Source organism: Nicotiana tomentosiformis, chromosome 2 (genome assembly GCF_000390325.3).
Source record: "Nicotiana tomentosiformis chromosome 2, ASM39032v3, whole genome shotgun sequence".
Taxonomy (NCBI): domain Eukaryota; kingdom Viridiplantae; phylum Streptophyta; class Magnoliopsida; order Solanales; family Solanaceae; genus Nicotiana; species Nicotiana tomentosiformis.
Genome location: NC_090813.1, coordinates 123,610,575 through 123,628,906, shown reverse-complemented (window position 1 = coordinate 123,628,906; position 18,332 = coordinate 123,610,575). Strand labels below are relative to the sequence as shown.

The following is an 18,332-nucleotide window of genomic DNA, read 5'->3' as shown; positions in this document are numbered from 1 at the left end:
AACAAACTTAAAAGTGGAGCCCATAAGCATGGCTTAAAAATAATTTTTATTTTTGTATATGCAACAACAAGATTCATGTTTTATGGCTGGACATTTATCTCCACATATAGAATTCTGAGTTTTTTTTGGGATAAAAAATCTTTAGTATCATCAAAATTAGGTTGCTTGATCTGAATCCGCCTTGAACCTGTCTTCAACCTTGCTTTGAACTATTAGCTATGATACCACTTATTGGGGTAAAAAATAACAAGGCGTCATGTGCAAGCTAACAAAGTAAACCTTTGTGACAAGAATTATACTAAAAAAGACATAACTTACTTTAATATGATTTGGGCAATCGATGACCTACATCAATCACTAATATAAAAGAAAGAAAAAAAATTATCGAGAAAATACATTTTTTCCTAAACAAAAATCTCTTAAGGACTACATTGTAGAAGCTATTGTGTTTTTGTGTATAAAGGAGAGATCTTTAATTTATAGAGGTCACAACTTTTTCTTCCAAGAAAGCGATCTGTCAAATATAAAAAAGATCTATATTTTTCTGTAAAACAATTATGGTTAATATTCTACTTTTCCTTCAAGTAAAAGAATAAATCCAAATGAGTTGAGAAAATCACGACAAATTCCAAACATAATGCAGTCACACACTTGTAACTTGCGCTGTGATACACAAGCAAAACCTCATTCTTTACTATTTTAGGTTGACGAACTCAGTGTCAAGAGACAACAAATTGAGCAGAATGTGTATGTCAGCTAGCTCTAAGATAAATCCCACGGATATTTGTGGAGAATCTAACACGAGTGAGGCAACGTTTTTGAAACATTCGAGCAACATAGTTGTCAAAAGGACATCACAAAAAACTCCTAAAATCTGTCCTGAAAACTATCTTAAGTATATCTTCTTCCCTAATTAAAGATCAATCTCCGAAAGGTGGATAGCTCCATACGGGTCATCTATATATGCAATCACCTCATCAATCACAAATTGAGCTGCAACAAGGGTGTCTTCTTTCCCTCTCTCATCAATCATCCTTCTGAATCTACGTGCATCTTCGCCTTGTCATGCGGCCAAATATATACATAGGAAAACTTAAGAGAAGCAAAATCTTCTACAGCTACATTGCCATCTTCTACCAACAAGCTCTCTTTAACAGCAAGCTCTGCAAGAGCAACACTACGTAGCCACTCAACAACCCGCCCCATACTGAGGTGGGATCTTTCTAATAGCCGAGTGAAAACACCAACACTCTGCATAAACATCACATATCAGCAAGTACAATGCCAATAATCACATCTGAGTCCAATCAATTAGTCGCCATAATATAATCACAAATCAACTTCCCTTGATCAAGAGCCCCAAAATGAACACAGGCTGCAAGTGCAATGGTCAAATAGTACTCATCAGGACTAACTCCACACCCTTGCAGATTTTGAAAAATAACTAGTGCCTGCCTCCACGGTCAAAGACTAGACCATGTTGAAGTTACTCATCTATAGCAACATTACAGTGATGAAGTTGAATCCATGATTTTAGTCGCTCTGACACACCACTTATTCGGTTATAGCTGTTTTCTATTTACTTACTTATCCATCAATATAATTTACATGTCAACAATAGAATTTGATTTGACATTTAAAATATGTGCAATTCCGTAAACTTCACCTAGTTCAGCGGCTTTTCAACTTCAAATTTATTTCCAGTCATATGTTCAGTTGAACCATATAGAATCAATTACAGTTATTGGAGTTCAAGGATATCTTGTTGTAAAATGTTATATGACTCTGCATTGGCTTTTTATATCTCAGTTCTCTTAGAAGTTACAGGTTCAAAAAGAAGGAACAGAAAGTAATAAAGACAATTACTGCAAGTGAAAAGACTGGATATTTTAACTCGACTCCAAAAGATGAGTAACCAAAATATACAAGCAAGGAGAGTTGCATTTGTCAACTCTCAACAAATAAATAACGCTCTCAATTGGAAGCGGCAAACATACTATCTCTTGGTTGCATCACCATTGCTAAAACCTAAATACAGCCAAAAGAAGAAAGAAATGCTAGGCACAATCCTGGAAATGATTTTGAATTTACTTTCTAGTTGGCAAGCATAACGTTTCACGATAGAGTCTTAACCACCGACCATTTGGAAGTGGGAACATCTGCCATCAGTTCTTTTGCCACTGTCCACCAGCAAAATGCCATTGTCGTCAACAAGTCATGAAACAAGATGCAGGATCAAAATACAACTTTAGAAAACACCAACAAACAGAGGTCAAAGCAATGCTGAATTAGAATATTGCACAGTTGAACAGGATTAATTTGAGGACTAATGTTCTTGATCAAACAAAAGCCAAACCTTTAGACAAAAAAGCAACCAACTCTAAAGATCTTTGTTTTAATCTTTCATTCCTCAATTTATAGCATTCTGTACTCTCCATCCTAACTATTGCACACTTTTTATTCAAATAGATTAAAGGCCTAATGACTGTCCCTTATCACAGAGTGTTAGTGCCTTAGGCATGAAAACATATAATCTGGCAATACTCAAAGATACATGAACGATATGAACTTAGTAATTTCACTTTTAGATGAAAAGACTAGTGTTTTCATAGACTTGTTATCATACACGAAAAGACCAAGTAACAAATTTACAACACAACTATCATTGTAGAATCACATTGCTGTTAAAAACAATGTGTCTCATGCAACTTGCAGAAGTTTATCCAGCTGGTTAATGAAAAGAAAAGGAAGAGTACATTATTCAAAAGAGGATCAAGTATGCTGACCTTTAGACGATGCAGGTATTACAACAACATGCATAGTTGCATTGTTTGGAGGTAATGCTAAACGAAGAGGATATAAATTTCCATTAAATTTGTTCCGCGAACAAACAATAATATTCTCCAGACCTGTTTCTTCCTCCAACTTTTGAGTCAGTTCCTCCAATCCATGACCTTTGAACTGAAAAGAAGGCCCTTCCACTGAATCATTCGCATTTCCATTTTCATCCGCCACATGATAATAGATTAACCGACCTTCAGACTTCACTGTGGACTGCATGTTTAATAGAAATCCATGAGTTTAGGTTTATACATCCCAGTGTGAATAATCTTTTCATTATGAAACACTTAAAAGTCAATCACAGATAACTTTCTAAAATCAAGCGTAGATCGATAACCTACAAAAGATGGTAAGTAACCTGTTGCAGTGTCTATAAGTTAAATCCAACGGCTCGTTTGGTTACTGAGATTATGGAAATAATGAAATTCGGAATTATTTTATATACTTTTTTGGTATATGTAATACTACTAACTATGTTGGAATGCTGATATAATTTTATGGCACAACCAATGTGGGATAACAAACCAAGGATTAGTCACACCTGGATAAAACAAGTAAATCGTTGCCCTTCCACCAAAACCCTTTTCTTAAGAAGGTCAAGGTAAAAATTGAAAACAAAAGTTTATCAACATTCATCCAGTTTAAAACCAAATACCAGTTTCAGATTATACACGGAATACCTCATATTTAATATAATGAACCAAATAAATCACAAGACACAAGTACTATATAATTCAGGGATTATTAATCCGAGCATAATTTTGTCCACGAACCAAACGAATCCTAAATCTATTACCCAAGGAAGATTTCATTTGGCATAAAAATGTACAATAAACAGAGCCAATATAAAAAGACAAACCTTAGTCCTGGAAAATTTAGCAGTGGTAAGATGAAAAGATGAGCTCAAATCATCACCCACTGATTCTGATCTCGAAATGCTTTCAGGCGATTCAGCTGGCAATAACTCAACAGTATCAACTTCCCATAAGATCCAATCTTGATGCCTATGAGGTATATCATGTGTAACTGAATTTCTCCAAGGTGGTAATCCACTATTTGCCCTTAAATAATTCCCATATCTAGTTTTCAGCTTTACAAGGGAACCTTCTTCTTTCATTGGTTCCCACTCAACTGATGAATCCAATTTATTAGGCAAACTTTGTACAACTTTTTGACCCGTTACACCAAAGAGAAATTGTTCATCTGAGGCTGTTAAGTATTTGCCATAACAACTCTTCAATCGGACAACATTGTCGAATCCTTCAGGAAATTCAACAGTCCATTTTGCACTCCTTGAAGATCCAGTGCGATCTTGGTATACGGTTTCTTGATCAGGATCAGCTAATAAGAATTTCTCGTGGTGGCTCCTTAACCTGACGGATTTGGCTTTCTGGAAATATTCCATCTCAGAATTCTGCAATGGATAAACAAAAATGGGGAAAGTTTTTAAGAATCAGATATCCAAAAAAGAAATTATCTTTTTGATCTAGATTTCCACCTGTTGAGTATTTAGTGAAGAGGAGGATCCAGGTGGATAAATCAGTTTCCTGAGATGTGACAAGATCAGCAAATTGAGGAAGAAAGTATAGATGTTAAGGAAGGGTAAGGTGTGAAACAAATGTTATTAATGCACGGAAGATGTTAATTGCGTAACGGGCAGATACGAGGGTAGGTAATTAATATGTTGACTCTGTGAAATGAAATCTATGACTTTAGCATTAACTTTTTCCTTTTTGTAATAGTACTTACTTCCTATGTTTTATATTATGTGTGTTATTTTTTTTTTTTACACGTCCCTTAAGAAATATTAATTAAGAAAGAAATTAAACCATTCTATCATTATTTATGTCTTAAGATATAATCTCTTTTTATTGAATATTTATTCTATTTATGTGTTATTTTATCTTCAAGAACAATTATTACTAAGGGTAAAAAAGGAAAAAAAACAACCAATTTTGTCTTGAACTTCTAAAATGACAAATAATTTGAGACAATTATTTTTAGTAATCACGACTGTTAATATGAGACGGACGGAGTATATCTTTTCATCTTACATCAAAGTCGCATCCCGTAATTTGGGCTCCATTTGATTTATGATACATCAAAATTTTCAAATTGATTAGAATCATATTCACTAAACTAAAAAGCACAATTACATTATCACTATAATTTTTAAGTGGGGTAATATATGGAGTACTTTCTTTTTCGAATTATGGATCGTTATTATATACAAATGCATGTAGTTGCTTCTAAGTAACTTGAGCATAGTGTAAAAGAATTAAACCATAGTGTTTTAAGTCTAAATCCATTTATTAAAAATATATTGAAGTATATAATATAGCAATCCCCAAGATATCTTTTGACATGAAAGCAAAGGTTGTTGTCTTACAAATGGTTATGCCTTCTGTCCTTCGTTGGTCCCAGATTGACCACAAAATCAAATATTTCGTGCACGCTCTTATGTGATAGATGAATTAAAAATCAACACTTTTAAAAAATTATAAAGCTCAATCCTGGAACTAAGTTGATCTACTTCCGTGGAAATCCAGTGTCCAGAAAAGGCTCTAACTCACCCACAAACCTAGGGCCAATGTATTGTTCTTTTAAGCACTTTTTTCCTTTGTTAATCCCTAATAGATTTTTGCGTTTCAAAAAAAAAAAAAAAGGGGGGGGGGGGGGGGGGGGATCACGTTGGTGTCGGCATATAATTAAGTCAGACCAGATGATATATTCTTCAGACAAGTGCCAAATTTCACAGCACAAATGCTTTGGAATCTAAGTTTACGTGAGTAGCTGCAATGGTTGATTTAGGGCATTATTAAACTGTCAAATGATTAATCAAAGAATAAACTACAACATGAAAAAACAATTTGAATATTTTATACTGTGTCTGCATCTTAATTAATTTTTAATACTGGAAGAATTAGAGCATTTCGACATTTACTTGTTATCTAGTTAGATTCTCGACTGGTAGCATTGCGTAGCTTAACTTTTTTGTTTTCTTACCTTATTTACAGTCAACCAGCTGCATTCAAACTGAGAATTAACAATAACGTTATGCCCATGTTAATACTACTAGTATCATAGAGAGATCCCTGACCTCGGCTATTTGTTAAACATAACGTCGATTGAGGAAAACTTACGAATAGGCGGTATTTACATCAATTTAATGAATACATAATATTTGTATTCACATACATTCGTATCACTAAAGTATTTATAGTTAATAGTAAATTAATATAATTTAGTATAAATATCAAGTGCGACTAAATTTTTACCGATGGGTTACCGTCCAGTGTTGATCGAATACTACACCAATGAACTTTGTTGGTGTATGAGATGTATATAATTTAAATCCTAAATTAAAATATACGGCTTAGAATATTGAAATTCTCCCCCCACACGTATTGAACCAACCTTAAAAGTTATACATAGCCCACTTCCGAAATCTTCTCCTCCAATGTATCTGGGCCATACAATAAAGACGGGCATGAAACAAAAGAGTAAGCATATCACAACAACCAAAAGGTATTTTGCAATTTCATTTGAAGTGGTACTTAAAGATTTTTGATTCTTTCATTTCCTTTACTTCAAAAGACCCTCATTTCCTTTACTTCAAAAGACCCTTCTTAATTTATATGCACATCCATTCTTAGATCAATTCTTACATGCATGCCTATACAAGGGCTTTTTGAACATCACCATTTGCCATCATCATAGATCGTAAAAAAGAGTTTTTTTTTTGGCCTAAACTCTTTTCAAGAATTGTCCTTTTGGCTTGAGAGAATTGAACCTTCTTTTCAACCTTGTAATTAGATGGAGCACTTGTTGGAGAAGGCAAAAATCATTCGTCTCAAAACTCACAATGGCAAATACCTAATAGCAAGCAAAGATGAGAAATCTGTACGCCAAAGTCGTGATGGCTCATCAGTAAATGCACTTTGGTCTGTGGAATTTGTTGATAACCAACATTACCTACGCCTTAAAAGTTGTTATGGCAAGTACTTGACTGCTTCAAATGTTCCATTTCTTCCTAAGGTATTCAAGATTCAAAATTTTAAGTTGGCTACTATATCATTTCATCTGAAAGCCTAAAGTGTGATAAAGACCATATATAATTTTTAATTACTTAATTATATTATGTTTCAACAGGTCACTAGATCAAGAAAGGTCATTCAGACTCTGCCCAAAAAGTTGAGTTCCGCAACAGAATGGGAGGTTGAACAAGATGGATCGTTATATCAAATTCGCCTAAAGACGCGATATGGCCATTTCCTGAGACCCTTTGGAGGAATACCCCCATGGAGAAATCTTGTGACCCATGATGTTCCCCATAGGAAGAAATCTACTTTGTGGGAAATTGATATTATGGAGACTCATTTGGTTCATAGGAGGGTTCAATCTGCTCCAAATTTCCCCCAACTTCCTAAAGCATTCTCTTGTGCTTTTACTGAGCACGTATAAACAAATGAGTTGATATATCATCCTAATTTATGGGAGCTTTTCATTTCATTAACCCGAGAATCAATGATTTTCTGATACCAAAATGTCCGCCTATAGTTCTTTTGTGTATATCCTACGTTTTGATTCTTGTCTTGTCCATGTTATGATTTATAAAAAGGAAACAAAATAAAAAGAAGATGCATGCATATGTCTCCTCCTTTTATGAAAGCGGATGTATATTGAAATATACAAACTGTTCCTATATGATATGTTGTGTCATCATTGTAATAGCATTTGCATGCAAGACATTGTGCAAAAATCTAGCTCAAATATTATCAAGCATATATTTTGAGGTTATAAAAGAAAAAACATGACTTGATGAAAACCATTTTGCTGGGAACTTCTATGTATTGATAAATGGAAGTCATTCTGGCCTGCAAACTACATATTTACTACTCCATAAATTTGGGGAAAAGTACACAAATAGTCGTTTCTAGGGCTGCTATTTAGAGATTAGTCAGTACTTATTTTGTCCTGAAAATTTGAACTAAAAATTTTAACTTCCGGACACAATATCCTGAAAATTGAACTGAAAAACTGAAATTCAAGATATATTGGCTAAATTTTAAATAGCAGCCCTCTATAATAACTACCTGGTGTTTGTTAAGAAATAACCTGGTTGCAAATTGAAATGTTAGGCTCAAAATCTTTGAAGTTGGGCCAAAAGATTTCTGTCCAATTCGGACACCTTGAAGATTGCTAATGCTTATCCCTGTTCACGAAGTAGGACTAGTGGTATTCATTATAATAGATGGATTTAACTGTTCAACAGAACGCATTGCTTTCTGCTTGAACTATGTTTGATAAGATCACACAGCTAGCTCATTCTTTAATTCACTAGTATTTTAAATTCGAAAATCGCCTTAGCATTACTCAAATGCATGTACAGAGTAAACGAAGATTGTAAGCAACAAGAGTATGTGTCATGATCAATAAATGTAAATCATAAGAAAATCCATAAGAAAATTTACTATTTGTAGTGTATGGAAATGACCAGAAATCCTGACCTTTGTGAAGCGAATAATGAAGTATATTTATGCAAACAGAAACGACGGGCATCATGTCACTGAAAAGTGCCATCTCTCCTGCAACAAGAATGCAAAGTTGAATGAATTAATGTCATTTTGAGATAGTGGCCAACCCATGCATGCCACGTCAAGCTTATTTTCTGAGGTGAAAGACGTTGACCTCGTGGTCATCTTTTAATCTCTCGTCTTCTTTTCTTCTTCCTTTTGACTTAAGAATCATGAATTTCGTCGTTCATTCAACCCTCAAGAAAATTGTGGCTAACAGTTGCTAATTGATTCTTTGAGATAATTCACCTAACTTCAGGGGCGACCTGAGAGTAACGCAAATGAAGTCATTGCCTAAGGCCCCAAAATATTAAGGGCCCAATTATAAGTACAACTTATCATATATATTTTATGTAATTATTATTAATAAAATATGTTAAAAGTGTTAAGTAAAGTTATATAGTTGAGTGATAAATAACGATAAATTTCTCTCTTATTTAATTATATGATCATGAATGTTATCAAATTTAATTTTTTTCTCCTCTATGTACACTCATGTTTTTTTATGTTTCTAATGATTTCACTTTTAAATTTTAACTCAGTTTCACTGAATTGGCTATTTCTTTTCACCATAGTTTATTGATACATCCATTAAAAAGCAATTATTTTTTGTTCATCTTTATAAGAAAAATCCTCAAATGCAATGGGGCGCAAGGTTCGAAAGTCGATAGATTATCGTCGTGCCCTCTCTATCTTTTTCCACTTAATTAATGCCATATTTTTATTTTCAAACTGTGAAGTGCACCTAATACACACATCATGCATTGTACAGTTACCACTAGGCCAAAGTCCTAGGAGTTTGCTTTGTATCTCATTATTATATGGATTTTATAAAAGAAATTTAAGGGTCTTTTAATATGTTGGCCATAAAATCTGTTGAGTTGTCCCTGCGTAACTTATGGAATTAATCTATTAAAATCACTTTTATTTCTTTTGGAGAAATAAAATTACTCAATTGTTGCTTATTAAATAGAGTATTAGCTTTAATAAAATCTGCTTGGTTGTTTGTTACAACAGCAACATTCAGGGATGTCTCAGTCTCCACAAAAAGATCGAATTACTACATTATAAATATTACAGCCCCTTGTTTTTCTTTCCAAAATAATTCCTAGGATGTCTTCCCATATTGCTTCATTGGCAAACACCGGAGGAACTACCAAAAAATTTGTTCTTGCTTCTTTGGCCAGCTTATCCGCCACCCTGTTGGTTTCCCTGTAGCTATGGTTTACTCGTGGATGCCTCAGTGTTGTTAGGAGTGACCTGCATTCACATACAATAGCCTCATAAATCAGATTGCCTTTATTGATATTGTGTATTAGCTCTGTTGAATTTCTGTTGACCTCCAAGGGCGTGAAGTTGTTCGATACTGCCATTTTTAGTCCCTGCATTAGAGCTGTTAGTTCAGAGTGAAGAGTATTGGTATAATTTATTTTTCCCATGAATCCCAACACCCAATCCCCATTTATTGTTTCAGATTACTCCTCTTACTCCCCCTTATAAGGCTATTTTGAAGGGTTGTCCCGTCTGTGTTGAGTTTATAGTGGCCTCTCCTTGGAGGATGCCACTTGACATACTGGATATTTGTAGTGATGTCATTGCTTTCCCCGGCCACATGGATGAACTCAACAGGTTTAGTTATGGCATTTTTACAGAAAACAGGCTCTCTCTTTCCATTGAAGCAATTATTGTTTCTGGTTAGCCAAATCTCCCATAGGCCGAAAGGGATCAACTCTCCCCATTTGAGGAGTGATTTGAATTTTTTGTTGTGGATAGTATTATTGGTCCATTCTTAGTTGTTCTGCTTATTCAGAATGGTGTTGATTCTAAAGTTATTTAAGCTCATGTAGGATAGGTTATCCCAAAATAGTTTGTCATTCTCATAGCTGACTGTGGCATGCTCAATTGATTCATCCTATTGGTCATAAAAGAAACACCTGGATTCAAATTGATCCCCCTGTTTTGCAGGTGCTTTGTAGTGGGGAGTCTGTCAGGAGTCAGCGGCCACAAGAAGTATTTTATCTTTTTAGGCACCTTGTTTGACCAAATCCAAGTAAAATTCAAACCTAAACTTTGGTGCAGATTCTCAGATTGGTCAAGGATCATGGCATAGGCCGTTTTGGTAGAGAATAGACCATTATGGGTCTTATTCCACACCATTTTGTCTATACTAAGTGGGTTAGCATTACACTGTCAGGGAGGTTAAAGGGAAGCTTGTTGGGGATGAACAGCCATTAAGAAGACAAGTGGCCAGAGTTCTGTTCTCCTCTCCCCTGTTAAGGGGGGCACTAATTAAAGCTCTGAGGGGTTTTAAGTTTTGGATCCATCTATCATTATAGATGTTGATTCTATCACCTTTATGCACTATCCACCTATTTGCATATATGCACACTTTTCACTCATTTTTTATGCTAGTCCAGGTTCTGGAGCCAATGTGTCTGCCATGGTGATTGCTATTACAGTGTTTGTGGAACAACACTCTGGCCCACAGGTCCTGAGGGTTGTTATATATCCTCCAAGCCAAATTAGCATGGCTAGCAGTATTTCTGAGGTCAGCTTTATGCACACTAAAAATCCTTGTTTCTCTAGGCTTAGTAATGATACCCCACTTAATCAGATGCATTTTCTTCTTCTCAGCAGTTATTCCCCATATGAAATTCCTATGAATCCTATCTATGGGGTTGCACACCTGGGCAGGTAACCTAATGTACTGCATGACATGGCTAGAAATGCACCCCAGTGATGACTTAGCTAATGTAGTTTTTCCAGCCATGTCCATGTTATCTTAGTTTGCATGCTATCTATGATGAACTAGAAATCTCTATTGGTTGGCCTCTGGTAGAAAATTGGAAAGCCTAAGTATTTCCCAATGGAAGAGTTAGGATTGATATTCAGAGTCCTTGCTAAGATATCTATGGTATACTGGTGGCAGTTATTGGAGAAGACAGCTTTGGACTTTATGGTATTGACCTTTTGACCAGATAGGCTACTAAAATAGTATAGAGTATCCATGATTGTTTCACAATTCTTGGTGTTTGCCCTAGCAAACAAAGTTAGGTCATCAGCAAAGAATAGGTGTGAGAGTTTTGGCCTATTGTGGCTGATTTTGGTGGGAAATCAACCCCCTTGATGCACCTGAATCTCAATACTCCTTGATAACCTTTCCATACACATTATAAAAATGTAAGGTGACATAGGGTCTCTCAATCTGATACCCCTACTGGGCTGGAAGAAATCAGTCCTACTCCTATTTACCAGTACAGAAATAGAGCTTGAAAAAATGCATGACATGATTAATTTGGTCATATTGTGGAAAAAGCCAAAGGACACCAGGTGTCTCTGATGAAGGACCATTCTAGTCTGTCAAATGCCTTTTCTAGGTCAATTTTGAGGACCATGTTAGCATTTTTTCCTTATATCTTAGTAAAGTGTCTAATGTATTCCTGGACTATGATGGCATTATAACTGGCCCATCTGTTGGACACGAAACTAGCCTGACTTGGGCCAATGATGGAAGGAAGAACTGGCTTAATTCTATTGACAATTATTTTGTTAATCATAGTGTTGCATAGCCCTATAGGTCTAAAATTCCTAAGGATTGTGCCTTTGGCATACTTAGGAATCATGCATAGGTAGGTTGTATTAACTTCAGACTTCATTTCTAGGGTGTTAAAGGTCTGGTTACACAACTAAGTCACTTTGCTCTACAGGATATTCCAGTATCTTTAGTAAAAGAGAGGGTGCAGACCATCAGGTCCAGGGGCCTTAGTAGGTTTGAAAGAGAACATGGCCACCTTTATTTCACTAATCCTTAAGGGAGCACTCAGAGTAATTTGCTCCATATTGCACAGAGTGTGGGCATCATAGAATATGCTTTTCCAGAGAGTGGGGGAGTCTAGGTGTTCTGTGGTGAACCTCTTGGAGTAGTAGTGGTAAATGGTGTTCTGGATTTCCTATTGCCCCTCAATCCAGTTTCCTACTTCAGCCTATACAACCATAATTTTGTTCTTTTTCCTCCTATTGAGGGTTGAAGTATGGAAGAATCTAGTATTAGCATATGGAAGAATCTAGTATTAGCATTACCCTTCATCAGCTAGTTGATCCTAGACTTAGTTTTCCACAAGACATCTTCACATTTGAGAATAGAGGAGTATTTCTCTAGAAGTTGACCCTCTAGGTTCTGGAGAAAGGTGTTGAAGGGGTAGGCATTAGACTTCTGGATACCCCCAAGTCTGACCATAATGTGCTTCTTCTTATGGAATATATTACCAAACACGATCATGTTCCATGTCATCACATGGGCCTGGAACTGGGCATTATCTTTTTTAAGGCTACCACACCCTTCATAAGCCTGCTGAACAATGTTGGTGAAGGTTGGGTGACTACACCACATGGGTTCAAACCTAAAAGGTTTGGAGGTTTTATTGAGAGCATTGGGCCACAAGTTGATCAGCATAGGGCAGTGATCAGAAGGTGTTATAAGGAGGTGGCTCACATTACTGGAAGGGTAATCTTGGATCCATTCATCATTGTCAAAGCACCTATCTAGTCTTTCAAGGATTAACTGACTCGTATTCTTATATCTCATGTTAGTCCATGTGTATTTACTCCCCTTAAAACCTAAGTCATTGAGCTTACAGTGGTTCAGGCAGTGCTAGAACAAGTAAGCTCTTGGGGTAGAGATGTAGTTTTCCCCTGTTTATCTCTGGCCCTTAAGACTTCATTGAAGTCCCCCTACTAGCCAGCTCCCCTTGTAACCATCAGAGATAGTTTTAAGTTGATCCCAGAGGACCCTTCTATTAGCATAAGTATTGCTGGCATAAATAGCAATGAAAAACCAAGGAGTGGAATAGGGAGTTACCTTGACCATGACATTGATGTCCTGGGGAGTGGTGGAGACTTCATCAATCTTCAGCATGTCATCTTTCCACGTAATGACAATGCCTCCTAACATGCCTACAACAGGGTTTTGAATTTGCCTTGTGAATCCCAGCTCTTGAATGAGGTGTTTGTGCTCAGTCATCCTTGTTTCCAAGAGGATCATCATGGCAAGCTTGTGCAACTTAACCATCTCTGCACAGTGTCTCCTAAATTTCCCACTGTTTAGCCCCCTAGCATTTCAGATTATGAAATTCATCAGTAACCCTGGGTTGGTTTGTGTCTTCCTTTTCAGGCATTTGGATTTCCCCTTCACTGATGGGTTCTTTGGGTTCTCCATCCCCTGATAATTCTGAGGAGTTAACTGGGTCATTACTAGTTTTAGGTTCACAGCTGAGTCTCATGAGTTTGGATTTAAGGTTTATCTTAGGCTTACTCCACACATTACTATGCTTCTTGGGCATAGTACGATAAGCATTTCTCCCCAAGCCCTCTGAACTCTATTGTTTCGTCCTACTGTAGAAGCATCGCTTTGGTCTTTGGCACTCCCAGCCTTGCTATTATTTCCTCTAATTCTATATAGGTGGCTTTTAGGTGCTCGTGGATACTTTCTAACCCTATCTTTGGAGATAGGGTCCTTGTCCTCACTAGTGTCCATCGCGAGAAGGGTGGGCTGGGGATCCCCTCTCCTGGAGAGACTAGTGGCCAGAAGGGGAGGGTGTGGCTTATCTGTTGCATTAGAAGACTCAACTGATCTGTTGTCATTGTTTACTAGCTCAATGCAAACTGATCTTGCATGAGAGTTGCCAACCACAATTGGTGCCCATAATTCAGTAGGGCATGGTTTAGATTGGTTATGACCAGTCTGGCCAAGTAGTGGAGATTTTGAATTACCACTGAGATGGGTAATGTCCCTATCGAGACGTTCAAGGAAAAAGCAATATCCTGCAGTGTCATCTCCAACCATGAGGTTGGAATATGATACGTGGGGAGTGGGGTGGATGAAACCCTTATCATATTTGGACCCCCCCTGTTACACCCAAGGTGACGTAATGAATATGAGACTTGTTAATCATGATTTAAATGATTTTAAAGTCAAAATATGGCTATATATAATGTTTGGATAGAAAATATGAAGTTTGAGAAAAATCGGATTAAAGTTGCGGAAAGACCGACTAAGGATTTGCCATGTAATAGAGCTTTTTGAGAAATATATTTCGTGTGCTATATGAGGTGTTTTTGGAACATATTATATATCAAATTTAAGGTCTTGGAATGTAGTTTCCAACTCACTTAATCGTTCATTCATAAGACACCCGGATAATAAGTTATAAGCGTTGGAAGAAGGGCCAATCAAAGGGTGCCAAGTATCACCTTTATGACTTTTAAAACAATTAGGATATTTGCATCCCATCTCGTCTCTTTCTCCAATTTTTCAGAGAGCTCTCCCAAATAACACCCCTAAATTTACTCTTAAGCTTTCTATAAGAGCTTTAAATAATATTATCATCCCGGGCACGGAATCAAGAAGCGATAACATTAAAACGATCCCTACGATGTAAGTATCGCTATATCGCCTCTCTTTTTCTTTGTGGTTTGAGTTTTGGAAGGTACTTCATAGTTAAGAAAATATGTACTTTCTGTATTTAAGTGTTTAAATATCAAGGAAGGTTGATAAATTTATTTCCTAATAGTTAGAACTCACGGGGCCGGTGATCGAAAGCCGTGAGTTCGAGTTATTTGACTTGTACTGGACTGTTTTGTGGGTTGTTTCGTGTTGCCTTTGGGCTGTATATTTTTCTACTATTTAATGGAGTTTTTGAGAATAAATTGTATGGAGAAACACCACATAATGATGGAATGGTGGGCTGGTCGTTCATCGTTACATTATTTTAAGTTGTTTGATACTACTTTGGTTGTCGTTTTATGTATGAAGTGATTAAGGTATGTGGGCTGTTTTGTGGTATATTATGATGGAGATAAGGTTGGAAAATGATGCTTACATGTTGTTATTGTTGTGTTCTTGTTGTTGTTGGTATATGGTATTGGAGAAGAGCCTAGTTACAGGGAAGATACTGCCTAAATTTACGTAAACAAACTACTAGTTTAAGTTGCGGACTTAGCCTTTACTCAGCACTGATTTTTAATCTCCTTATGATGTGGTTGATTGAATTGAGTTGTTTGAAGAATTTCTTGGAAGGTATTAAGGACTCAACGGAGTTAAGGTATGTTAAAGTTATCACTTCTTTCGTTTTGGCATGATCCAAGTGATACAAACGAAACGAGCAAAATACGTAACTTTCATAAATGACTCTATTCATAGAAATACTAGGGATGTCTATATTCTTGATTCCCCATATGAATTATTATTATATCCTCTGTTCATGGGTCTCAGAAAAAATCGCATTTGATAAAGTTTGTCCCAAAGGCATATTGATTTTATGATATTCGGGAAATCTTATTAACGTATTTCTTATGCATTTCATGCATTTATACATGTACATTGACCTATGACCATAAGGCGTTATATACGCATATATTATATGTATATGGGATATGGGAAAAGGTTAAGGCGTTATATACGCACCACCACCTGATAAGCTGGTATACGTTGATGATTTTTCTCACAGTGGCTGAGATGATATGATGGGATGCCCTCAGAGGCTTGATGATGTTTTGTACACATATACCTATGCATGGTATGGAATTTATACGCACATGCATAACATTATAAATTTTCATGATTCACAGAGCTATTTAGAATTTCAGGTTGAGTTCTTTACTCCATGTTTCATTCATATCTTTTAAATACTACTGTCATGCCTTACATACTCGATACTTTATTTGTACCGACGTCCCTTTTGTCTGGTCATGCCCGCAGGTCCTGATAGACAGGTTGAGAGTTCTCCTAGTAAGCTATCAGCCCAACAGAAGGTGTTTGTGCACTCCACTTGCTCCGGAGTTGCCTATTTGGTCAGTATGATTTGAATATGTATTGTTTTGTATGGCGGGGCTCTGTCCCGACCTTTATGATATTTATGTACTCTTAGAGGCTTGTAGACAGATGTCATATATACGGATACTGGTATGGCCGTATAGGCCAGTACGTAATACGTATAAGTCGGTATATCAAGTTGGGTCACCCTATATTGAGTATTTCCTCATGTTTTATTCTACTTATCTCACGACAGGCTCTCCGGCTCAATTACCTATGATAGTATGATACGAAAGATATATTACGTTGGTACTCGGTTTAGTAAAGTGCCGGGTTCCCGTCGTGGCCCATCGGTTTGGGTTGTGACACCCCCCCTCCCCCAGTTCTACATGTTAATGTTGTTTGTTGGGTTGTTTTGATCCCCCACCATTGTTAGTGTCTAGAAAGATAGTGGAGTTTACCTTTTCAGTTGTGCCCGTATTTCCCTTTAAGTAAAGGTCTTCTCCGTTGGGTTTCCTGGCATGAAGATTTCTCATCATTAAAAATCTTTGAGAGGCGACAGCGTCAGTCAAATCAGCAGAGACGGAGTGATGATGAGACATAGGGTTGGTTATAGTGTGAGAGGGAGAGGGAGAGGGATTAATTAAACTATTCTCCCTTTGCACTGTATTAGTGGTGTTGTTAGAGAGATCAGGTGTAGCCCCATTGGTGGATCCCAGAATATGAGGGGTGTCAGAACAGGGGGTATCATATTTGGGATTTTATTTGGGGTATTTTTCATACCCGAAATAAGTATGTGTTTTTTCCCTTGGGCCGCGTGCGATGCGTTAGGTGTGTAAGTGAGGGGGCACGTGCCCAGTGTGTGCTCTATACTCGGCACTAGCTGTGAATTATGCAGTTGGTTTGGGTTGTGCGTTGTAGGCTCAGATAGTTGTATCGTAGGCCCATATGGCCTAAGGTGCCTGTCTTGTTGGGGCCTATCTATACGAGGCCCATGTGGCTTGATTTGGGCCTGTTTTATTTGGCCATAGTTCCCACAGCCCTAGCGCCACCATGTTCCACAGTCCTGCTGCCGCCCTCAAAATCATCTAAGTTACTAAGGACGAAGAATTTACCTGAGTCTGATTTCCGTTTTTCGCTCACCGCTTTGTTCTCTGTTGTCTCTGGTCATGCCTGAGCTTTGAAAACTTCTGTTCTCCCTTACTGTTTTTGCTTTTCGTGGGAATTCCACCACTTTTCAATCATCATCTTCGTTGGTTTTGTGACCCGACGACGATGTTTCTGTTGTGTCCTTTGCCCCTATTTATCGTTGATTTTGGCATTTCTTGAGTAGATGACCCAACCACCCACAACCCTTGCACAAGATGCCCTCTCCTTCATACTCAATTGGTTGTTTATGTTCCCCAATGAGTACCATCATTTGTAGCGGTACCTCAATGGGTACCTGGATGTAGATCCGTACATACTTACCTCTTAATGTAGCAGAGATGCACGTATCGATTTTTAACAGCCTTCCAACCCTTTTTCCCCACCTTTTTCAGGATCTCTTTATCGTAGAACTCCATGGGTAATTGGGAGAGTCGGATCCAGATGGCGATGGCGTGTATTTTTTATTTTGCCAGAACAAAGTTCGATTCCCAATTTCTGATTGCGAGGAAGTGTCCTATTACGAACCATGAGCCTCCGTGCAATGCAATCGTCATGATCTCTTCCTTTTCAAATTTCACCACAACGAAATCCCAGCCTAGATCTATTAGTGTTAGTTGTTCATTAGGATTCCATAGGTGCTGTAATTTGTGTTTCAATAGGTGGTGGGGAATTTTCTTCCCAAAAATCTTGATGATTAACGAGAAACGCCATGAGTGGTAGAATCTGTTCGTTTGTTCTTGGCTTAGAATGATGAGCCCAGTTGTATCGTCTGGGATTGAATTTAGAGTTGCCTCCAGTTGGTGGTAATGATAATTGTATGTGCTTGACTTTGTCAAGTTCTTATCCACTAGTATTTCCTTAAAGGTGTTAGCCTTTTCTTTTGGAATTGATTCAACTTCCATCGGAGTTGAAATGGTATCCGGTGGGTCGGAGGGTTTTAGTGCCAGTGGTGATAG

At 37.2% G+C, this 18,332-nt stretch overlaps 2 protein-coding genes across 3 annotated transcripts; one reads left to right on the top strand and one right to left on the bottom strand.

Moving 5' to 3' along the window:
• Positions 1–651: 651 nt before the first annotated feature.
• Positions 652–4,491, bottom strand: LOC104094326 (uncharacterized). 2 transcript variants are annotated; one of them, XM_009600244.4, is made up of 4 exons: positions 4,340–4,491; positions 3,701–4,255; positions 2,787–3,054; positions 1,867–2,180 (listed from the first exon to the last, which is right to left on the bottom strand). In XM_009600244.4, exons 2-4 carry the CDS (start codon positions 4,244–4,246, stop codon positions 2,116–2,118), a joined length of 879 nt encoding a protein of 292 aa, XP_009598539.1. In that variant the 5' UTR covers positions 4,247–4,255; positions 4,340–4,491; the 3' UTR covers positions 1,867–2,115. The 2 variants fall into 2 exon arrangements, with proteins under 2 accessions (XP_009598540.1, XP_009598539.1); XM_009600245.4 differs by lacking the exon at positions 1,867–2,180 and adding an exon at positions 652–1,251 and having other exon boundaries at positions 3,701–4,470.
• Positions 4,492–6,392: 1,901 nt separating this feature from the next.
• LOC104094325 (uncharacterized) lies at positions 6,393–7,437 on the top strand. The gene is made up of 2 exons (XM_009600243.4): positions 6,393–6,879; positions 6,994–7,437. The coding sequence occupies exons 1-2, from the start codon at positions 6,658–6,660 to the stop codon at positions 7,303–7,305; spliced, it is 534 nt and encodes a 177-aa protein (XP_009598538.1). The 5' UTR covers positions 6,393–6,657; the 3' UTR covers positions 7,306–7,437.
• The last annotated feature ends 10,895 nt before the right edge of the window (positions 7,438–18,332 follow it).

Bases quoted from the DNA above. Each gene is read 5' to 3' on its own strand.
- LOC104094325 (XM_009600243.4), top strand. From the start codon at position 6,658: ATGGAGCACTTGTTGGAGAAGGCAAAAATCATTCGTCTCAAAACTCAC. The intron at 6,880-6,993 runs GTATTCAAGATT...ATGTTTCAACAG, and splicing joins ATGTTCCATTTCTTCCTAAG to GTCACTAGATCAAGAAAGGT.
- LOC104094326 (XM_009600244.4), bottom strand. From the start codon at position 4,246: ATGGAATATTTCCAGAAAGCCAAATCCGTCAGGTTAAGGAGCCACCAC. The intron at 3,055-3,700 runs GTTTGTCTTTTT...TTAAACATGCAG, and splicing joins CTAAATTTTCCAGGACTAAG to TCCACAGTGAAGTCTGAAGG. The intron at 2,181-2,786 runs GTCAGCATACTT...GCTGGTGGACAG, and splicing joins AATACCTGCATCGTCTAAAG to TGGCAAAAGAACTGATGGCA.